We start from the raw sequence: 17,937 nt of genomic DNA, 5'->3' as shown, positions 1-17,937 counted from the left end.
TGCGTTACTGCATTACCACTAAGGATAACTTTCAGCACAATAATCCTCCGGAGAACCAAAACTAAGTGCATTTAGATTCCGAAGCATTGGTAACGATTATTCCACCCATGATTGCGCCTAGACCAGTATCGGGCTGAAGCATCAATCCTGGGGTTCTAGGAACTCATTGACTCCACCCAGTCAACAGCAGGCTGATCAGGCACATCCAGGTTTTCATGCATTTCGAGGATTTGGATCGTCTCTCTGAAATCGAGATATTACCTCCTCGAGTTGAAACAGAGTTGGCCTCAACGGAATCCCACCAAAAAACTATATGACAGGAATACCCAGTTTGTGACAAACCTGCATTATCCTGAGATTTTGATCTACTCTTTGTTCATATACAATTTACAGCATTATCTTCCGTATAATCTCGAAGGAAAGGAGCTATAAGAGTCATCCGAATGGTTTGCAGGCTCGCTAGGGATGTGGAGAGCCGGCTCCTCCAAATATCAGTTTGATCCTTTTTAGTGCACACATGTTTTCTCCCGAGCGGCATATGTGGGACTTAGACAGCCTCTTGCTGCGACGGACGAGCTTTTCTTTTCTTCAGATATTGATTCGTACATTTAACGCCTCGTTCGTGTTCACTACTAAGAAATGAGCGGGGCTGCCGTCGAAAATTGATCTTTGTTGTCGACTTATTTATGTTTTCATCAAACCTTACTCTCGGCGATATATGTATTGGCTGGATTGATCTCTAAAATTCGTCTATTTTCAGAGTATCAAGTCAAAATAAATATGAAAGCTTAGAATGGAATCAGGCCGCATCGGCAGTGCCGCCATAAACTTTGTTCACAGTTTCCTGAGCTCCACTTCGCACAATCTTGTTCCCATCGGTGTCATTATCTATTGGAACAGATTTGTTCTCTATTCGCTGTTGTTTCCAGAAAAGGGTCTCAGAGCCTCCCAAAGCTCCTATGCGCATTGTAGCTAGTAAATTTCTTGCTGCGTTGGAGTGTTGATAAACTGCACCATTAAAGGCAGTGGTGGCATCTTTGCCATGTGCAGCTTTGATTAAAGGTAATCCTCCTGGATGGTCTTTTGCAAAAGGAGTGACATCATGAATTATCCCTGAAACTACCACTAGATATCTGTTCCTAGATTTCTCGGCCAGTCTTCGAAATTCATCAGGAGAGAATACTGGTAACCTTTCAATCGGAATCCCCCAGTTCAATTGCGAACGTTTGTTGTCAATTAACTTCTGCTGTTGTTGGACATACGACATTTCAACTGTAGAGCTGGAAGTCTTTTTCAAATGTTTGACACAATGCAGATAACAAAGTAATTTTATTATCCATCTAGTAGGATCGAATTCATACCAAACGTTGCTATTACGGTAATCCATAGGAAACTCATAATGAAAATTCAAGTTCCCCTCACCCAATGTTATCAAGTTGAGCAGCACGTTGTTTCTGGGAGACTTGCAGTCATTATAAGGTCTAGTACCAATAGTGTGACCAAAGGAATTAATTGCAAAGACAGAGTGCTGCACTAGAGCCGTTTTAAAGAATCCGGCATATATCAACCCACCGATGTAATCGTCCCAAAACCATCCGCAAATAAGGCTTGGTATTATGAGCCCAACAGTAATAAATAGTAGAAGATAATTATCTGCCTGCCACTTAACAACCTTTTTGTTGGGAAGTTCGTCAAGTTTACTCTCTCTGATGGCTCTAGAAACCTTAAGATTATGGATTATGATCATCCATCCGCAGTGACTGAATAGAAAACCTCTTCTAATATTGTGGGGATCCTTATCGGAGACATCGCAGTATCTATGATGTGCACGATGAGACGAACACCAATTTTTCGCAGAGGTTATTCCCGCTCCTGAGGCTAAGGCCGCTAACACAAAAACCAGTTTTTCGTTTTCAATGTTAAATGAACTGTGTGAGAGGTATCTATGATAAAGCACATTGACCGACATCAACGTAAAAAAATGGAGCAATGCAGCAAAATAGAGTGTTTGCTTGTAGGGTCTTGTGTTATACGAAAGACATAATGTCAACCCTACGATCGGACAGAGAACAATTAGCGTGAAATTCTTCCAGTGGATATGTCTATACCAATTCCTCAAAGTCCAAGACCTCTCTGAAATGTGCCTTCGAAGTAGTGTTGATGCTGTATTAGTCGTTTGAATCTTTTTGACGGTTTTTTTGACTTTTACGACTTGTGCCTGTCCACCATCTTTAGTATAGTGAAAGGAGGAATCTTGGTCGCTTGTGGTATCCCCCGAAATCAGAATCTTGTACTTTTTCAATTCAGACTCCGGGTACTCAGCTTCTGGAATCATCAAATTATCTATGATCTTGCACAGACAATAGCCAAATACTGTAATTTTATAAAAATTAGTTGGTGATCGCCACTTTTGGTGAGACAACTAAACTACCACTGCATCGATATTTTACTACAAGACATGAGCATTCAATAACAATTGCACTCGTCACCCTTTAGTAAAGGCTAAAGAGCGGTAGTTACTCACCTTAGTTACAAATGCTAAAACTTGACTGCCGATTTTCTTCTTGACAACGATCGAACAGTGGGTGTAATTTAAATTCCCATTTTCCTTCTGGACTGAACTATTGTCTGGCATTGATATGAAGTTCAGGTTTGGGAGAAATAACAGCGTCAATGAGAAGCTTGATGACGTTCTCCTTTTTACTTTCACAAGTTTTCTTGATGTTTGCAAGCTCATCTTTGATCTGCTCTTCAGCTTCCTTTTCAAGTTTCTGATTCGAACCCTGAAATTCTTCTTCGTATTTCTTGAGTTCCGCTTCTTTCTTCAACCTATACTGTTCAATTTCCTTCTGTGCATCAGATTTGGCATCTTTTAGTTTTTGTGCGCGGTCTAGTTCGTTAGTCTATTCTGTGAATAAAAATAACTAGACTTACATTGCCTTGCCTGAGATACAATCTCCTGTGCTTCTTTTTCAGTCTGAAAGGTGACGTTAGTACAGAGAGCCTCAAAATGTTGGTACTTACTTTCAATAAACTTTGAATTCCGGACTAAAACTGCGTTAGCTTCTATGAATGCGAATTAATCATGGTAATCACTCACCATTTTTCAATATTTGGTATCCGTTCAATGGTATATAAAAAAGGTTTAGCCTGTAATCACTAAAATTCTGTCTATAACAAGTTCTTTTAGTATAAATTCGCTGTTCGTACTTGCAGCCTATTATTTATTATTCATGCTCAAATGACACCGTTTTTTATTTTGGCAGACAAACTACTTATCAGCCGTAATATGTCTTGTCAATAGTCGGTCAACAGTCGGAGATTACACAATGTTCGCGAGCACAGTGAGTTTGGCCCAAGTAGAAGAGAGAAAAGCTCAGTAGTGTGAGTAGTTTCTTTTATTCTTTGTGGCGACCATGAAGTAGCCCGTTGAAATCAAAACCTTGAGGATAATCGTGACAATTAATCATATGTTGTTCTCTGCACTCCACTGACGAAAACAATTCCGAACAATAGCTATTGAAACACTCAAATATCATACCCACCTTTTCTAGTCTTGATTTAAAGAAAGAGCTATGTAACTCGTTTAAATGTAGCTCGAGTATATGGGAGTTCTGAAGAATTGCATGACAGACCGAACAAACGTTTTGATAATAAAAGAATTGAGGTTCAACTGATTCCTGCGTTTCGCAGTATTGTACTTGGCTCCGACAAAATGATAAACTGCCATACAGTTCCTCGTTAGAATTTTGAACGATAGATGTCAAGCATTTTGATTGAGTGTCTTCACCGCTCTTATTTGCATCATTGGATTCGTCAAAGAATCTTTTGGGCATGAACTCAAATTGTATTATGAATAGTGCATTGGTTATGCACTAAAATTTTTGAAAAATTTAATACATCGGATGGATGTTGCTGGTTCCAAATTGGCATATCCCGTCAAATTGCTCAAGAGAGCTCGAAACAGTGATACACCAAATAAGCGGAAACAAAAGGAAGACGCCAGCGGAGAATTAGAGGTCCAGGGAGATGTAGGATCCACTATCAATGAGCAGATAAGACGAGCGAAAGAGATAAATACAGAAAATCTGATTCAAGGGCCTCTGGATCCCATTTTTGGACAACGGAGAGCATTTCCGATAGCTTTGGACTTGGAATCAGTAGATGCTAGTAAGGCTACAACTGACGTGAATTCTTATCTGGCGCTAGTTCGATTAGAAGCACAACAGTTCGAAAAACAAGGGTTTTGCTCTGAAGCTTCTGTGGCGGAAAAAAGAATTTTCAACTCAGACAATCAGCAATCGCACAGTGAACCAACCTTGGACAAGGAAAACCATCGACGCTGGCCGGTAGAATATTTGGAAGAGTTCAAGTCCAGTCAAAAAGCCTATCTCAACTATAGATTAAACCTAACCGAGCTCGATGCCATTGACTTGCCACAGAACCAAAAAGAATGGAAACACTTGATTTTCAATAATGAACCTTCTTTTGCAATTACGGCTCAAATAGTAGAAGAGAATGTGAACATCAAATTAATCGTTTACTTCACAAAATGGCTAAATCGCGATATCAACGTTTGCTTTGAGCAGTGGATATTTCATATGCTGTATGCTACTGACACTGTGATGACCTCGTCAAATATGTCAGTGATGCGAGCGCTGGGAAAAAAAGCATTGAAACAAATGGCAGCCGCACTTGACCAACGCAATCAGACGATTATGGAACGAATTGTATTGATTATAGGAGCTATTTACGGGCAAAGGGACCTCTTGAATTACTGATATTTCGTTCATTCTGAATAGTACTTTGATTATATAGAAATATTCAGGGAGTATTTAGCACGATACTATTTGATGCTCAGGAGCTTGACGTCAAAGGTCAGCTCAGAATTTGCTGGAATACCAGGAAGCTTTTTGGATCCATAAGCCATGGCTGGAGGAATCACGATTCTTCTTTCACCACCAACTGCCATACCAGCAACGCCGAGGTCCCAACCTTTGATCACTTCACCTTTGCCCAAAGCGAAAACAAATGGTTTGCCAGAAGTGTTTTTGTCAAAAACCTTTCCGTTTTTCAATTTTCCAATGTATCTGACACCAACTTTTTGTCCCTTCTTGCACGCTGGTCCCGTGCCAACAGTTCTATCCTCAATAGTCACACCACCCTGCAAAGTCTTAGTGGGAAACTTCTTCTTGTCTTCGGATTTCGAGGATTGCTTAGCGGCCGGACCTGTTGGCCCTTGTTCAAGCTCTTTGTTGAATTTGACAGACTTATCTTTCTTAGCTTCCTTAGCTTCCTTAGCTTCCTTAGATTCCTTTTTTAATTCTTTCTTCGATTTTTTAGAGTCTTTCACTTCTTTTGGCTCCTCTTCAGCTGGCCTCTTCTTCTCACTTTTACCAGCTTTTTGATCTTCCTCAACAAGTTCTTCAATTTTACCTTCAATGTCATCAACCCCTTCCAAGTCATCAAGATCAAAATCTTCTCCTTCAATAATTTCGTCTTCGTCGGGGGTGAGATCATACTCATCGCTATCAAAATCTTCATCGTCCTCGGAATCATCATCTGAATAGTCATCTTCTTCTTCATCATAAGGATGTTCCACATAGTTACCGGTTAAATGAATGGAGTAAGAGCCAGTAACGACGAAGTAAACTTCTTCATCTGGCAAAATAGTCAGGTCCAAAGTCTGCTGGAACTGGCTTTTTGGCGAAAGCGTGCAAATGATATGCTCCTCAATTGCATCATCATCTTCAATCTCATCATTCTCCGATTCACTTTCAGAGCTATCGTCTGAATTCTCGCCAGAATCGTCGCTTTCGTTCCCTGCTTTGTCCTCGTCTTCCTCTTCCTTTTCATCGATCTCTTGGATTTTGCCTTCATCTTCAACATCATCTTCGGATTCTTGCTCACTGTCATCGTCATCATCGAAGTCCTCCTCGTCAGAGTCATAGTCATCGAGCTTGATGGACTTTTTAAGAATTCTTAAAGTGGATGGCTCTTCCTTGTCGTCGAAAGGCTCTGGGTTAACGGCTGCCAGGGTCAATCTGACAGTGACCGGGAAATCTTCCGGTTGACAAGGTTCCGGAGAAAATGGCTGGAGCTCCAAGTTGTACGATGCTAGTGGCAATAAAGAAGACATGGTGTGCAATGTTCAGTCAACTAACTTTCTACGCACTTAAAATTTTTTTTTTTTTTTTTTTTTTTTTAATTTTTTCGCATAGTTTGAATTTCTTTTCTGTTTCTTTTCTATGTGCTCATTTGTATATTTTTGACGTTACACCTAGGAAAGGCGACGCGGGTAAATACAATAACCGTGTCGTCTTCTAGGAAAATTCATCTGAGATACTAATTACTACATAGAGGTTCTAACTTAGTGTACTTTATATGAAGCATATACACATTTGACCCTCTACTCAGAAGGTCATTGCATGTGGCTTGTCACCACTTTTCAAAGAAAAAGAGGATGCCAAGTATTGTTTGAGATATGGTGTTTTTTTAATTTCAGTGATCAAAGCCTTATCAATGGATTTCTGATCGGCTACTCTGTCACTTTTGATCTCTTTCTTCGCACTTTCACCGAAGAATCCTTTCTCGGATTTGTTTCCTTTTTCTGGTTTGTCTTTATCGAAATATGCGACATCATACTTGGAGAGATCGAGGCCTGCAACGTCCACAATAGTAGAGGTTGCAATGACATATCTAGCATTAACTCTTCTCAATGGAACGCCGTTGACTTTGAATGGTCCGGACACTAGCAAGGTATTGTCGTCGAGGCTTTTCAAGAAAATAACTCTTTTCCCTCTAAATCTGCCAGCCAGCAAGATGAGAACAGCACCTGGTTTCAAAGTGGATCTCAACCTTTGTGCTTTAGCAGATTTCCTTGACTTTTTAGCAACAGAAACTTGCTCTGCTGGGTACCACTTCTGGTTCTTTATTGTTAGTTAGAGGAAACAACAACGAGGTTTGCTGAAAGAAGATTCGTCTTCAATTCATAAATTCTGGAATAGCTACTTGTGGACAATGCCATCGTCTGAACATAACATTTTATTTGATACTGTCTTTCGAGAATTTGTGAGACGTGTAGCACCATGTTTGATCCAATGTAACAGACCTCGTGCATTGTCGTATGAAATAATGACAATCAATTATTCAGCGTCTCGCAGCAAAAACCGTCAGTACTTACAGCAACCATCTTCTTTAATCTTATATTCTGATCGAGTATAATTCAATATACAATCAATCTATAATTTTTCATCCCAAGAAATTCTCTGAATTGCCACCTGACACCACAACCAGTGACATTTTTTCAACGATTTGACGCGACTTTCGACGGCAAGAAGTGATACTCCTCACACCGGTAAGAAAAGGCAGTCACAAGAAGACGATCACTACAAGGTAGCATAGGCTTCTAAAATCTCAATTTGCTAGTTTATATTAAAGCTTATTGAGCGATTCATTCATGTAAAAATTGTTTAGATCTTGCTCGTTACTTCTTCCATCAATATTGACAAATAGTGTACTCCAAAATTCGTCATTCAGAGCCCAGTATTGATACTCCAGGTTGTCTGCCATGCTATTTTCACTAGAGTAATTCAGTGTTGGTTGTATGTGTGGGGCCAGTACCTCCTGCGATTCTATCACTGGTGAAGGAAGATTTTGTTGGAACTGGGGGTTTGTTAGTTGTGTGGTTTCTCCTGGCAATGATGCGGGCGTACCGTCAGGAGCGTAATCTAACGAAACACTAGATTTTCCATTTTGGTCGTATGCGTTCGCATTTTCTTTGGGAACGTTCGTAGGCGAAGAGTAGCCCACTTCGTGTGATACGTTGGGCGAATTTCCGGGTGGGTAATGAGAATTACCAAAGGGATTTACGAAGGCATGCTGTGCCGATTCGACCCCAGATTTTTCACTAACTCCTGAAGGTGGCTTATTTTGTAGCAAAGATTTGAACGCAGATTTGCATTGCGATAAAAATGTCTGCGTGAATAAAGATAACACTAACCGCATCTTATTCAAAAAGTGGTTCCTTGGATACTTCAGAGATGTCCGATAAACCAACGAGGCCAAACTTTTGACAACATTCATCGTATCTTCTGTCATGCAACTATACTGATTCAAAACCGGAATGCTGATGCTCAGATAGCGAATTCTCAACAACATGCCTGCGGTGAAGATTATTCGTGATGAGTGGAAAAACGGTTCCACTGTGATAGATTCTTCTTTCAAGTGCAGAAAGTGTTTGAGTGCTAGAACGCAAGATTCCGTAGAACACTCAATTGCTTCTGCCAAATAATCTGGAAGAGATCCTAATTCTGCCATATTTGAACTAAACATGGCCTGCAATGCTGGCTCATGAAGATATGCCTGGACTGAAAAAAAGTATGACATCATTGAATGAAAGGATTGTTCATCATCTTTCGTGAAATCTATAATCTTTCCCTTGAGTGTATTGAGCTTTTTTCGAATCTCTTCTGTGATGTACTTGTTTATTCCATAGTCTAGCTCTATAGCCGTTGGTTGCTCCACAGTTGAATTGATTCCATAGTGTATTTTTTCGAGAATGCAGTTGAGTCTAGAATAAATGGAAACCATAATGTAGCGTGGCTTTTTTGTTGCCTCCAAATCAATACAATACTGATCACAATAGTCAGTCCATTGCACGGGCAGCCTTTTTCTTAGAAACAACGAGATCGACACCGAATTGAAATATGTCAATAACAACAAACTCTTGCTCTCTAAATCTTCAGGGTCTTCAAAAGCACAAGCAGCCCTTTTCTTTACAGCTCCTTCTTCTTTGCTATAAAAGAAATAAGGCCTTCCGGTCATACCCAGATCGTGTAACATTGAGACGCAAAGGGAGTTTATCATGTGGTATCTTCGATGTTGAAATAGTTCGGGTGGAATATACCATATGCACAAAAGTAGTAACGATTTAAGCAGCTCGAGACTTTTTTCTCCTATCAAAAGGATCTCACCAATCAGAGTTTCAAACACCAGTGTTTCTATGCGCAATTGTAGCTCCAGTGGAATGTAACATGGCTCTTCATCTAAAATTGTGGCAACATAAACACAAGATAGAAGTAGAAGCGGTTTCTTTTGTCGCATTGATGCAAGAGTTGTATCTCTAGGCATTTGCAAAATGGGGCTTTTTGGAAGTATCTTATCCAAAAACATCTGAAACAGTCTACCGCACTGTTCTTCTGTCAGTAACCCTCTTGAAATAATGTCGTTTTCACGATAGTTCAAATTTGCCTTGCACATTCGAATTCTTTGCTCAGAAATGTTCACTATGGCAGAGGTAGAACACAAGGATTGCTCTTTTGAAACACTTTCAAGAAATCTGATCTCCTTTTCAAATCGTTGAGCGGACGACAAACTCTCAGACTTATCAGTAGTTGTGTAAGATTGCGAATTGGGATTCACCGTCGACGGCGGAGTTTGCAAAATTTGGCGCCGAGAGTCATCGTTCAAAACATCCGGACTTATCATCATATGTTGTTGTTTGGCAATTGTTTTGGCCTGTTGATCGATGGTTTTATTCTTTAATTCCAAAAGGTCCTGTAGTTCCTTTAATCTGAATTCCAGAAGCCGAAATCTAGAGATAGAGCTGCCTGGTCCCGAGGGCTTCTTTTTTTTCCTGGACTGCGTCAGATCAAACTCACAAGCTCTATTAGCCTTAAGACACCGAACACAGGTACCCAACTGATTCTTAGGATCACCAGGAACGCATTTCACTTTTAAAGCATGACACGCTTTACAGGCAACTGATCGCCGTTTGCTGATACCTTCAGTTTGGGGTTTTCCTGATATTTGATGACTGTGCTCAACGTCTGAAGAAATTTCAGTCGTATCTGAGAAAATTGGACTTTCAACAGCAACAGTATTGTGAGATGACATTTATGAGATCAACACTTGTCTCAACTTGGAACTCAATTCTTAAGACTCCTCTTTTTATATCTCAGACTAAAACTAAATTTTGGAGGAACAAATTTTGCACAGCCCAACTTAGATAAGCTACTAAAATAGTCGCGGCGATGGTTATGAAACTTGTTCAGAGCGACGATTAAAGTTTCTGGACAATTGGTTGACGAAGATAAATTTGAGATTTATTCATACTGAGAAAATGGACTCTTTGGGAAAAACATTGAATAATCTCTCTCTTTACGAGGTCAAAGCGTACGTTAGAAAAGCTCAAAATGCGGTTCTCAACTTGAGTGAGATGGAGGCCAAGGTTAGGGAAGCTACGAATAATGAACCTTGGGGTACACCAACAAGTGTCATGTCCGAGATTGCGAGAGGAACTTTCAGTTATCCTGAAAGGGAAGAGATTTGTGCAATGATATTTAGACGGTTTACTGAAAAGTCAGCTCATGAATGGAGACAGATATACAAGGCATTACAGCTCATGGAGTACCTGGTGAAACACGGCTCTGAACGCTTTGTTGATGATGCCAGAGCCAATGTGAACTTAGTAAGCATGCTCAAATCATTCCATTATATAGATTCGAAGGGAGTTGACCAAGGTATTAACGTTCGCAACAGAGCTAGGGAACTTTCGGCTTTGCTGAACGACGAGTCCAAAATTCGTCAGGAAAGAAGAAAGGCCAAGGAGAACGCAAAGAAATTTGGAGCTGTTTCCTCTAACTCGACCTACATGGGATCCTCATCGTTGAGAAGAGCAAATGCTGTTTCATCCAGCTACGACTATGACGAGGAGGATGCCGGGTACGCTGGAAGAGTTTTCGGCGATGGCGGAGTTTTTGGGCAAAGATTTGAAGAGCAAGCTCCCACAAACGCGTCCAAAAAATTTGAGGAGTATGATGTTGAGGATCACGCCAAACCCAAGAGAACCAGTAAACCGTCCGTGCAAGCCTCAAGTGTTACAGCGAGCGCCCAACCCAATGTTGATTTGTTCTCTTTTGACGATAAACCGGCTGCCACCTCAACCGCTGGGCCCGTTTACGATGAAGAAGAAGAGTTTGATGAATTCCAAAGTGCGTCTACTCCTGCGCAGGTTGTGCAGCCTCACAACAATCTCACCGACCTTCTGAACGCATCATATGGTCAACAAGCTAGCAATCCAGCAGCTTCTTTCTTTCAATCGCCTGTCGCAAAACCTTTTTCTCCGCCACCGTCTAACCAAGTTGAACCAGCCATTTCCCATCCAAAGAAAAAGGAAGATATATTTGGCAGTCTGTTAACGTCTGCCAAAACGAAGACTCATTCTCAGCCATCGACTTCTACAACTGCTAAAACATCTCCTACTCCTGCTACTCCTGCAAATCATTCTATCGGGAATGGACCTGGACCTGTGTCGTCCACATCTAAAGAAGAAGTTACTAGTCAAAGTTCATCCAGCGGTCAAGGGAATGGGGTTGTTGACTTGTTGTCCTTTTAAAAAGGCAGACCTTCTTTCGCATAGATAATTTTAGTGGTGCACAGATGCATGAAATAATTGCAAGTAATTTCATTAAATACACTATTGATGCCAATTTATTCGTTTTGGATATACGATAGACATTGTAATTGCATATTCAGTCGGGAATATGGAACAGGAATTCAAGATTCATCCAATAGTATTCTGAGATCAACTCCCAAACTCAAAGCATCGGCCCAATTCACTCCAAATGCAAGCTATGAAAACACATCCTCTTTGCCAAGCTCCTCTCAGTCTACACAAAACTCATCTATATCATCGGGAAGGGGACAAAGATTGCTATCTTCTACATTAAATAGTCAAAAGGCCCAGGATCTCATACAAAAGGGTACTGTCAATACTCAGAATAACAATAACACATCGAAACTCCTTTTCGGTACACTTTTTTCCTTAAGAAAAATAGCTGTTTCATTGTGTACACCACAGGCGGAGACACCACAGGAGGAAGAATTCAATGCATCTAACCTTAATAGTTTCAACTCCCTACAATCATTCCATACCCTAAATTACAAGTGCCATTACTATGAGACCATGAACGGGCTGAGGTTTGTTGTCGTGACTCATCCCGCGGCCCGTAACCTTCAATCATCTTTGGTTGAGATATACCATTCTATATATTTGCCAGCAATTGTCAGAAATCCATTGATGCCCGTTGAATATCGAGAGGATGAGGTTATTTCCAATGAACGCTTTATCCGTGCAATTGATGAATACTGGACGTCACTTGAAGAAACTTTGACGTGAAGCTATACGAATCATCAAGAAATGATGTTTGCATTACGTTTGTAACGAACTGCAGGTGCTGCATGCTCTATTTTCAGTGGTGCGTATCTTTGCATTATCTCTGTGAAGTAGAGGCTGCTCGAGCTAGTTGGAATACTTCATAGATGCAAAAGTTTGCGCAACCTGCAAATCGAGCCCGACTGAAATTTCTAGGTTTGTAAAATTGCTAAAACTCTTAAATTAATATTGCAACTTTTGCCTTTGTCTCTGAGGGTACTGCTTGATGAAGCCCACAACATCTTACAGATCGAGTGGGTTACTTGACTTCAGGCCTTGCAGACGCTCTCCTTTGTCAGATGATGAAGGGGATCGATATCTTGCTGGCGAGCGGAGACGCAAACGCAGTAGAGAACATAAATCGGTAAGCTTAGATGCAGAATTTGATTCTTTTACAGATGAACACTCAATCAAACGACAGCAAAGGCAGACAACGTGCGTGGATCTTGATAGCAGTGAAGATGAAGACTACACTGACATCACTACTATTCCTCCTGAATTGCTCAATAGACTCAAGTCATTTGCGTTATTCGAAAACGCCCCGAAATCTTTTTTGACTGCCCTGGGGCGTTCCCTGAAACCAGTGCAGTACTTTCCACAAGAATACATCGTGAAGGCTGGCGAACAAGCCAAGGCGATGTATTGGATTCTAAGAGGTACAGTGGGTGTTACATCCACTGACGGTGAAGCCTTGTATGCAGAACTAGCTGCAGGCTCATTTTTTGGTGAGATTGGTATTCTTTTCAACAGACCGAGAACCGCTACGGTGGTGGCCAGAACAAAGGTGCTCTTGGGGGTCCTCACCAAGGGTGCATTAGGGGTTGTTTTGTCAGACTATCCCAAGATCGAACGTTTGATTAGAGACGAAGGTCAGGAACGTCTTGCAATGCAGGAGAAGCGAAAACAAAAAACGAAATCATCCGCAAATCTTCTTTTCCAGAGACGTGAAAACTTATCAGTACCTTCGAAGTATAGCAACGACTCGATTACTGCCTTTGAGAATGAACCTTTACCTGGTCCAGTTCTTCCTCCGACATCAGATGCTGCCACGCCGGTTATAAAAACTATAAACCCATTTGATCCCTCGCAAATATACATCCAACAACCATCACCGATGCCAAGCGGTAGTATCGATAATTCTATCTCTGTTAGAGAATTTTTGGGTGGCCTACCTATTTTCAAATCTCTACCGTCGGACGTGTTCCATGAACTTGCTCTCAAGGTGGAGATCAAAGATTTCAAACCAATGGAATATATATTCAAAAAGGGAGATGCCGGAAGAGACATTTATTTTGTTGTGTTTGGGGAAGTTGAAGTACTAGATGCTGAAAAGGCTAGCCATATAGTTGCAAGACTAGGAAGTGGCAAATATTTCGGTGAGATGTCATTTTTGTCTTCTCTACGTGATGATCATGATTCCTCTAAGACTGAGACGAGATCAGCAGATGTTCGTGCAGTTTCAGAATCTGAAGTGCTTGTGGTCAAAGGCAACATATTAGAGGATCTATGTAAACGTTATCCGGTTGTTGCAGAAGACATGAAGTTCACTGCGTGCGAGAGGTTGAAGAAAAACGATTCCATTGTGGAAATGATTCATTCTGCCGAAACTTCTCCTCATGATCGAAATATTGTATCTTCCTTGACTGAGGACAGCGGAGAAAAACCAATATTTCGGAGCATCTCATGGTATAATGAGGAATGTGCATCAGCACCTCCTAGCCCTCATGATTCCGTCATGACGCCATACTACGGAGACTCGGTGAGCACAACGGGAACACAAGACCTAGCGAAATTAAACAATTTATCAGCTCCATCTTTGCTATCTGATAGACATTCCAAGCCCGAGAAACCAACTATTCAATTGTACGTGCCATCACCCAATCCAGTCTCAGGATCGCTTTACAAATTTGGAAACTCGCTTAGACCTCCTTTTCATTATACGCCTCACGATCACCGTTTACGATTGTTAAACATCAACAATGGCCGCCGCCGATCTTCTGTTTTATCTTCAGGCCCCTTTCCGGACTCCATATTTATCAAAATCTTCAAGTATCTCGATTTACCCAATTTGATGAGATTCGCCACAGTTTGCAAGAAATGGAAGCAGCTTTTATACCTGGGACCAGATTTGATAAAGACTCTCGATCTAACGCCGTGGAAACGAGATCTTACAGACAATGCTCTTATTCAGATTACAAATTTTGTTGGACCCCGCCCTGAAGTGATAAACGTTTCCAGTTGTTTCCACATCACAGATGCCGGTTTTTGTTATATGATCAATGAAATTGGAATACGGGGGCGCATAAAGAAGCTCTATATGAGCAACAACTGGAATATTTCCGCTATGTCTATTATGGATCTGAGCATTGTTGCTAGGGAACTAGATTTGATCGACTTCTCAAACTGTCCAAAAGTTCGCGATGATGTCATTGAGAGGTTGCTTACACCACACGGATCCAAATATGGCTGCCCGAATTTGCGGAACTTGAATTTGTCTTACTGCAAGTACCTGACAGACAGGGCAATGTACCAGATCGCCAATAATGCCTCGCAACAATTAACGTCGCTGAATCTTACCAGATGCACTACAATCACAGACGGTGGATTCATGTTTTGGTCACAAACACGGTTTCCTAATTTGAAGAGGCTTGTATTACGAGATTGTACCTTTCTTTCAGATGCTGCTATATCCCATTTATCAGTTGCATGTCCCAATCTAGAAGACTTAGATCTCACCTTTTGTTGCGTTTTGACAGATAACTCGCTTGCAATGTTATATCTTTATTGCAAGTATTTGAGATCTTTGAACCTATCATTCTGTGGGTCAGCAGTCAGTGATAACTCGCTAGCTTCGATATCTCGCTTGCCTTGTTTAGAAAATCTCTCTTTGAGGGGATGTATCAGGGTCACTCGCCAAGGAGTCGATAAGATTTTATCAAATCTCCAGAATTTGAAGTTTTTAGACCTGAGTCAATGTCCAAGGGTGGATACGTACCAAGGTAAGGCCGTAGAGCCCTTTGAAAAGCAGCCAGGCTCCAGGAACGCTTACCTTAAAATTGCGCCATATCGACGAATTATTCAAGTAACATTATAAATTAACGAGTTCATGACTTCTAGCTTAACAATCAATCACGTCTAATAGACAGATATGTAATTATTTATTCTCTCTTTTTGGTTTTGAGCAATACATTCCGCAATCCATGTGATATTTCTGATTTCTTGCTCCTTCGATCTGACGTAGGCCCATATCGTGCTAATAGTAAATTGTTGGGTAAAAGCATCTTTACAGAGCCTCATCTCGTACTCATAGAAATGATCCTCGAGATTCTTGTCGTTCGTAGTATCAAAAAAGTTGCGATACTCACCTAAGGAAGTAATGATTGTCTTTAAGTTTTCAAGATCATCACTTTGAGCCATTTGATGCTGATAGGCGGTATTGGATAACTTCCCAAGTGCTGGCAGAAGTTTGAGCTTGTCATCGGTTCCAAGTTCCGTATCAAGTGAATTGATGCAAATGTTGATGGCTCTTTTATCAGCCTCGAAACTGATCAGCCTTTCCATTATTTCATCGGAAGGTGAGGGAAGCTTGGTCTTGCAAAATTGCATGAAATCCTCCAAATAAGCTTTATACAAAGCATTCTTGATGATTTCTATGTTCATGTCGTCCAAATCATCAACCGAGAGACAATTTTGAAAGTAAGGAGCTAATGGTGTGTCAATGAGCACAGTTTGATAGAGTGAATCAATATCGGTGGCAACCGAAAGAGTTGGCAGTGTTTCAAACCATCCCAATGGGTGACATCTCTCAAGAATCTCAGATCTATCTCTTTCGTGGATAGTGCCCGTAATCATAAGAGCCACGTTGTCAATCATATAACCATAGGTTATATAATCCATGAATTTGGCGAGTGGTTCAGTCGCCTGTGACCTTATATATCTGAATTGCTCCACAAGCTTTTCATTCAGCTTCTCCTCGATTATAGTAGTTGACAGCGAGCCTGAGACATTTGAAAGAAAATTACCGTAATCTGTGGCGGAAAGTTGTAACTTCAAATCTTCCAAAGAGTCGCACTGAGTGAGATTGATGTACTGAGAGGATTTCAGTAAACCATCCCTGTACCCACGCACTAGACCCTCAATGAATCCGCTATCAATATTGAAAAATAGGCCTTCCATGACTCGAGAATTGAGAAGCGAGTGCTGTTTTTTCTCTATGATGCTGCATGAAAGTCGATCGGCTTTGTACGGGCTCATAATTTTACGTCGATCTTATATAACAGATACGAAGGAAACTATATATTTTGTAGCCCAGTATGAGTGAATCAACAGGCATACTTTTGGAAACATTATGGAACGAGCTTCCTGGAGAGGTTGAGAATTTGTTGGATACTTCTGAGGCTTACAAAACAGATGCGCTGAAATTTCTTAATGATTTGTTAGACCAGGATAGATCAGAGACTTTGCTTTCTACCAACGTGAAACCAAGCTTCGAGGCCGAACATTCAGGACAAACTTTAATAGAACGAATTGCAGAGCTAGAATCATCGCAACGAATCCTAGAAACAAAAATCAAAAAGTGTGTCCATTCAAACCTAAACAGTTCTTTAAAACTAAACAAGGTCTATACTGATTGTGTTTCTATGTTCAAAAATGACTTCAATGAGTGTCGCGAATTTCTATCCACCAATTTCAGCAGGTCCGAAGATGCTATGGACACACAGCAGAAATCGGAAGAGAGCAATTGGAAAGACTTACTAAAAATTCAACATCCGCACTCGAAACATGAACAACTACAAGAAAATCGGCAATCGTCGTCTCTCATTTTGAGCAAAATGGATAATATAATGGACATATTAGAGCTCCCTGCTCTTGCCAATGCTTGTGTAAAGACGGGCCATTATGCCGAGTGCGTAGAAATTGCATCACACGTGCGAAGGCTGTCTATCAGATACTCAGACATTGCTATCATTCAAAGAGTAGAGCATGATGTTCAACTCGAAATAAGAGAAATGGTGAATGGTCTCATACGACTGCTGAACACTGATCTTCGACAATCCTCGATCATAAAGATTGTTACCTATTTGAAGCGTATAGGCCCATTCCAGAAAAGGTTAAAAGAACAGGAGGACAACAGATTAGTTCAGGAAAGAGATACAGAATTGGTAAGTAACGAATTCCTACAAAAAATATTCCTGAAGTCTCGTTACCAATTCATCTTGAATGAACTCGATGTTCTCATTCCGTTGAAGAAGAGCAACTCTATTGACAACTACCTAAAACGGTGTGTTGAAGTAATCAGAGAGCATTGTTTTCAGACTGTTGTGACTTTTGAGTCTATCTTCCCAAATGATAATAGTAAGGCGGTCAAAAATCTCCTTTACTCTTTTATCAAATCTTTGATAAATCGTTTATGTGAAATATTGAAAGAGAATTGGAGCCAAGTTGGAGATACAAATAAGGATGGATTACTTTTGCAACTCATCTACTGCTCTCAGAGTCTCGGGAGAATTGGCGGAGAGTTTAATGTCATAATTCTTGATCAACTTAAGGACGCTATCGATAAAGAGAATTGGTGCACTGTTTTAAGGAAACAGCGTGAGCTGATCAAATCTTTGAGCAAAAGCATGGACGAACGCAATGTTCCCAAACCAATTGATGTATAAATAAAATAATAAACGACGATCCACGCCTGTTTTCTGTATATCCACAATCGCGCTTCT

General features: G+C 40.7%; 10 protein-coding genes across 10 annotated transcripts; 5 read left to right on the top strand and 5 right to left on the bottom strand.

The window, feature by feature from the left end:
• Positions 1-679: 679 nt before the first annotated feature.
• Positions 680-3,624, bottom strand: OGAPODRAFT_17196 (uncharacterized protein). Its single transcript, XM_018354959.1, has 3 exons — positions 3,025-3,624; positions 2,935-2,977; positions 680-2,890 (listed from the first exon to the last, which is right to left on the bottom strand). The coding sequence occupies exon 3, from the start codon at positions 2,333-2,335 to the stop codon at positions 800-802; it is 1,536 nt and encodes a 511-aa protein (XP_018209360.1). The 5' UTR covers positions 2,336-2,890; positions 2,935-2,977; positions 3,025-3,624; the 3' UTR covers positions 680-799.
• A 127-nt stretch (positions 3,625-3,751) lies between these two features.
• OGAPODRAFT_17194 (uncharacterized protein) lies at positions 3,752-6,190 on the bottom strand. The gene has a single exon (XM_018354958.1). It carries the CDS (start codon positions 6,137-6,139, stop codon positions 4,847-4,849), a length of 1,293 nt encoding a protein of 430 aa, XP_018209358.1. The 5' UTR covers positions 6,140-6,190; the 3' UTR covers positions 3,752-4,846.
• On the top strand, positions 3,752-6,190 carry OGAPODRAFT_77754 (uncharacterized protein). The gene has a single exon (XM_018356371.1). It carries the CDS (start codon positions 3,906-3,908, stop codon positions 4,779-4,781), a length of 876 nt encoding a protein of 291 aa, XP_018209359.1. The 5' UTR covers positions 3,752-3,905; the 3' UTR covers positions 4,782-6,190.
• Positions 6,191-6,270: 80 nt separating this feature from the next.
• OGAPODRAFT_77752 (uncharacterized protein) lies at positions 6,271-7,195 on the bottom strand. The gene is made up of 2 exons (XM_018356370.1): positions 7,112-7,195; positions 6,271-6,929 (listed from the first exon to the last, which is right to left on the bottom strand). Exons 1-2 carry the CDS (start codon positions 7,118-7,120, stop codon positions 6,414-6,416), a joined length of 525 nt encoding a protein of 174 aa, XP_018209357.1. The 5' UTR covers positions 7,121-7,195; the 3' UTR covers positions 6,271-6,413.
• A 239-nt stretch (positions 7,196-7,434) lies between these two features.
• OGAPODRAFT_77751 (uncharacterized protein) lies at positions 7,435-9,897 on the bottom strand (the record flags this gene model as incomplete). Its single annotated transcript, XM_018356369.1, has 1 exon — positions 7,435-9,897. The coding sequence occupies one exon, from the start codon at positions 9,895-9,897 to the stop codon at positions 7,435-7,437; it is 2,463 nt and encodes an 820-aa protein (XP_018209356.1).
• Positions 9,898-10,135: 238 nt separating this feature from the next.
• OGAPODRAFT_17192 (uncharacterized protein) lies at positions 10,136-11,481 on the top strand. Its single transcript, XM_018354957.1, has one exon. The coding sequence runs from the start codon at positions 10,220-10,222 to the stop codon at positions 11,396-11,398; it is 1,179 nt and encodes a 392-aa protein (XP_018209355.1). The 5' UTR covers positions 10,136-10,219; the 3' UTR covers positions 11,399-11,481.
• Positions 11,482-11,649: 168 nt separating this feature from the next.
• On the top strand, positions 11,650-12,405 carry OGAPODRAFT_83419 (uncharacterized protein). Its single transcript, XM_018356697.1, has one exon. It carries the CDS (start codon positions 11,969-11,971, stop codon positions 12,179-12,181), a length of 213 nt encoding a protein of 70 aa, XP_018209354.1. The 5' UTR covers positions 11,650-11,968; the 3' UTR covers positions 12,182-12,405.
• Positions 12,406-12,704: 299 nt separating this feature from the next.
• On the top strand, positions 12,705-15,311 carry OGAPODRAFT_40748 (uncharacterized protein; the record flags this gene model as incomplete). Its single annotated transcript, XM_018355400.2, has 2 exons — positions 12,705-13,186; positions 13,340-15,311. Coding segments are annotated over 2 exons (2,454 nt in total), but the record flags the coding sequence as incomplete, so codon positions are not given.
• Positions 15,278-16,393, bottom strand: OGAPODRAFT_83418 (uncharacterized protein; the record flags this gene model as incomplete). The annotated part of the gene is made up of 1 exon (XM_018356696.1): positions 15,278-16,393. The coding sequence occupies one exon, from the start codon at positions 16,391-16,393 to the stop codon at positions 15,353-15,355; it is 1,041 nt and encodes a 346-aa protein (XP_018209352.1). The 3' UTR covers positions 15,278-15,352.
• Positions 16,394-16,530: 137 nt separating this feature from the next.
• On the top strand, positions 16,531-17,905 carry OGAPODRAFT_77748 (uncharacterized protein; the record flags this gene model as incomplete). Its single annotated transcript, XM_018356368.1, has 1 exon — positions 16,531-17,905. One exon carries the CDS (start codon positions 16,531-16,533, stop codon positions 17,878-17,880), a length of 1,350 nt encoding a protein of 449 aa, XP_018209351.1. The 3' UTR covers positions 17,881-17,905.
• Positions 17,906-17,937: the final 32 nt, after the last annotated feature.

The sequence above is a fragment of the Ogataea polymorpha genome (assembly GCF_001664045.1).
Source record: "Ogataea polymorpha strain NCYC 495 leu1.1 chromosome Unknown OGAPOscaffold_6, whole genome shotgun sequence".
Classification (NCBI taxonomy): Eukaryota; Fungi; Ascomycota; class Pichiomycetes; order Pichiales; family Pichiaceae; genus Ogataea; species Ogataea polymorpha.
Note: the sequence above shows the minus strand (reverse complement) of the source record. Positions and strands in the feature narration are given on the sequence as shown.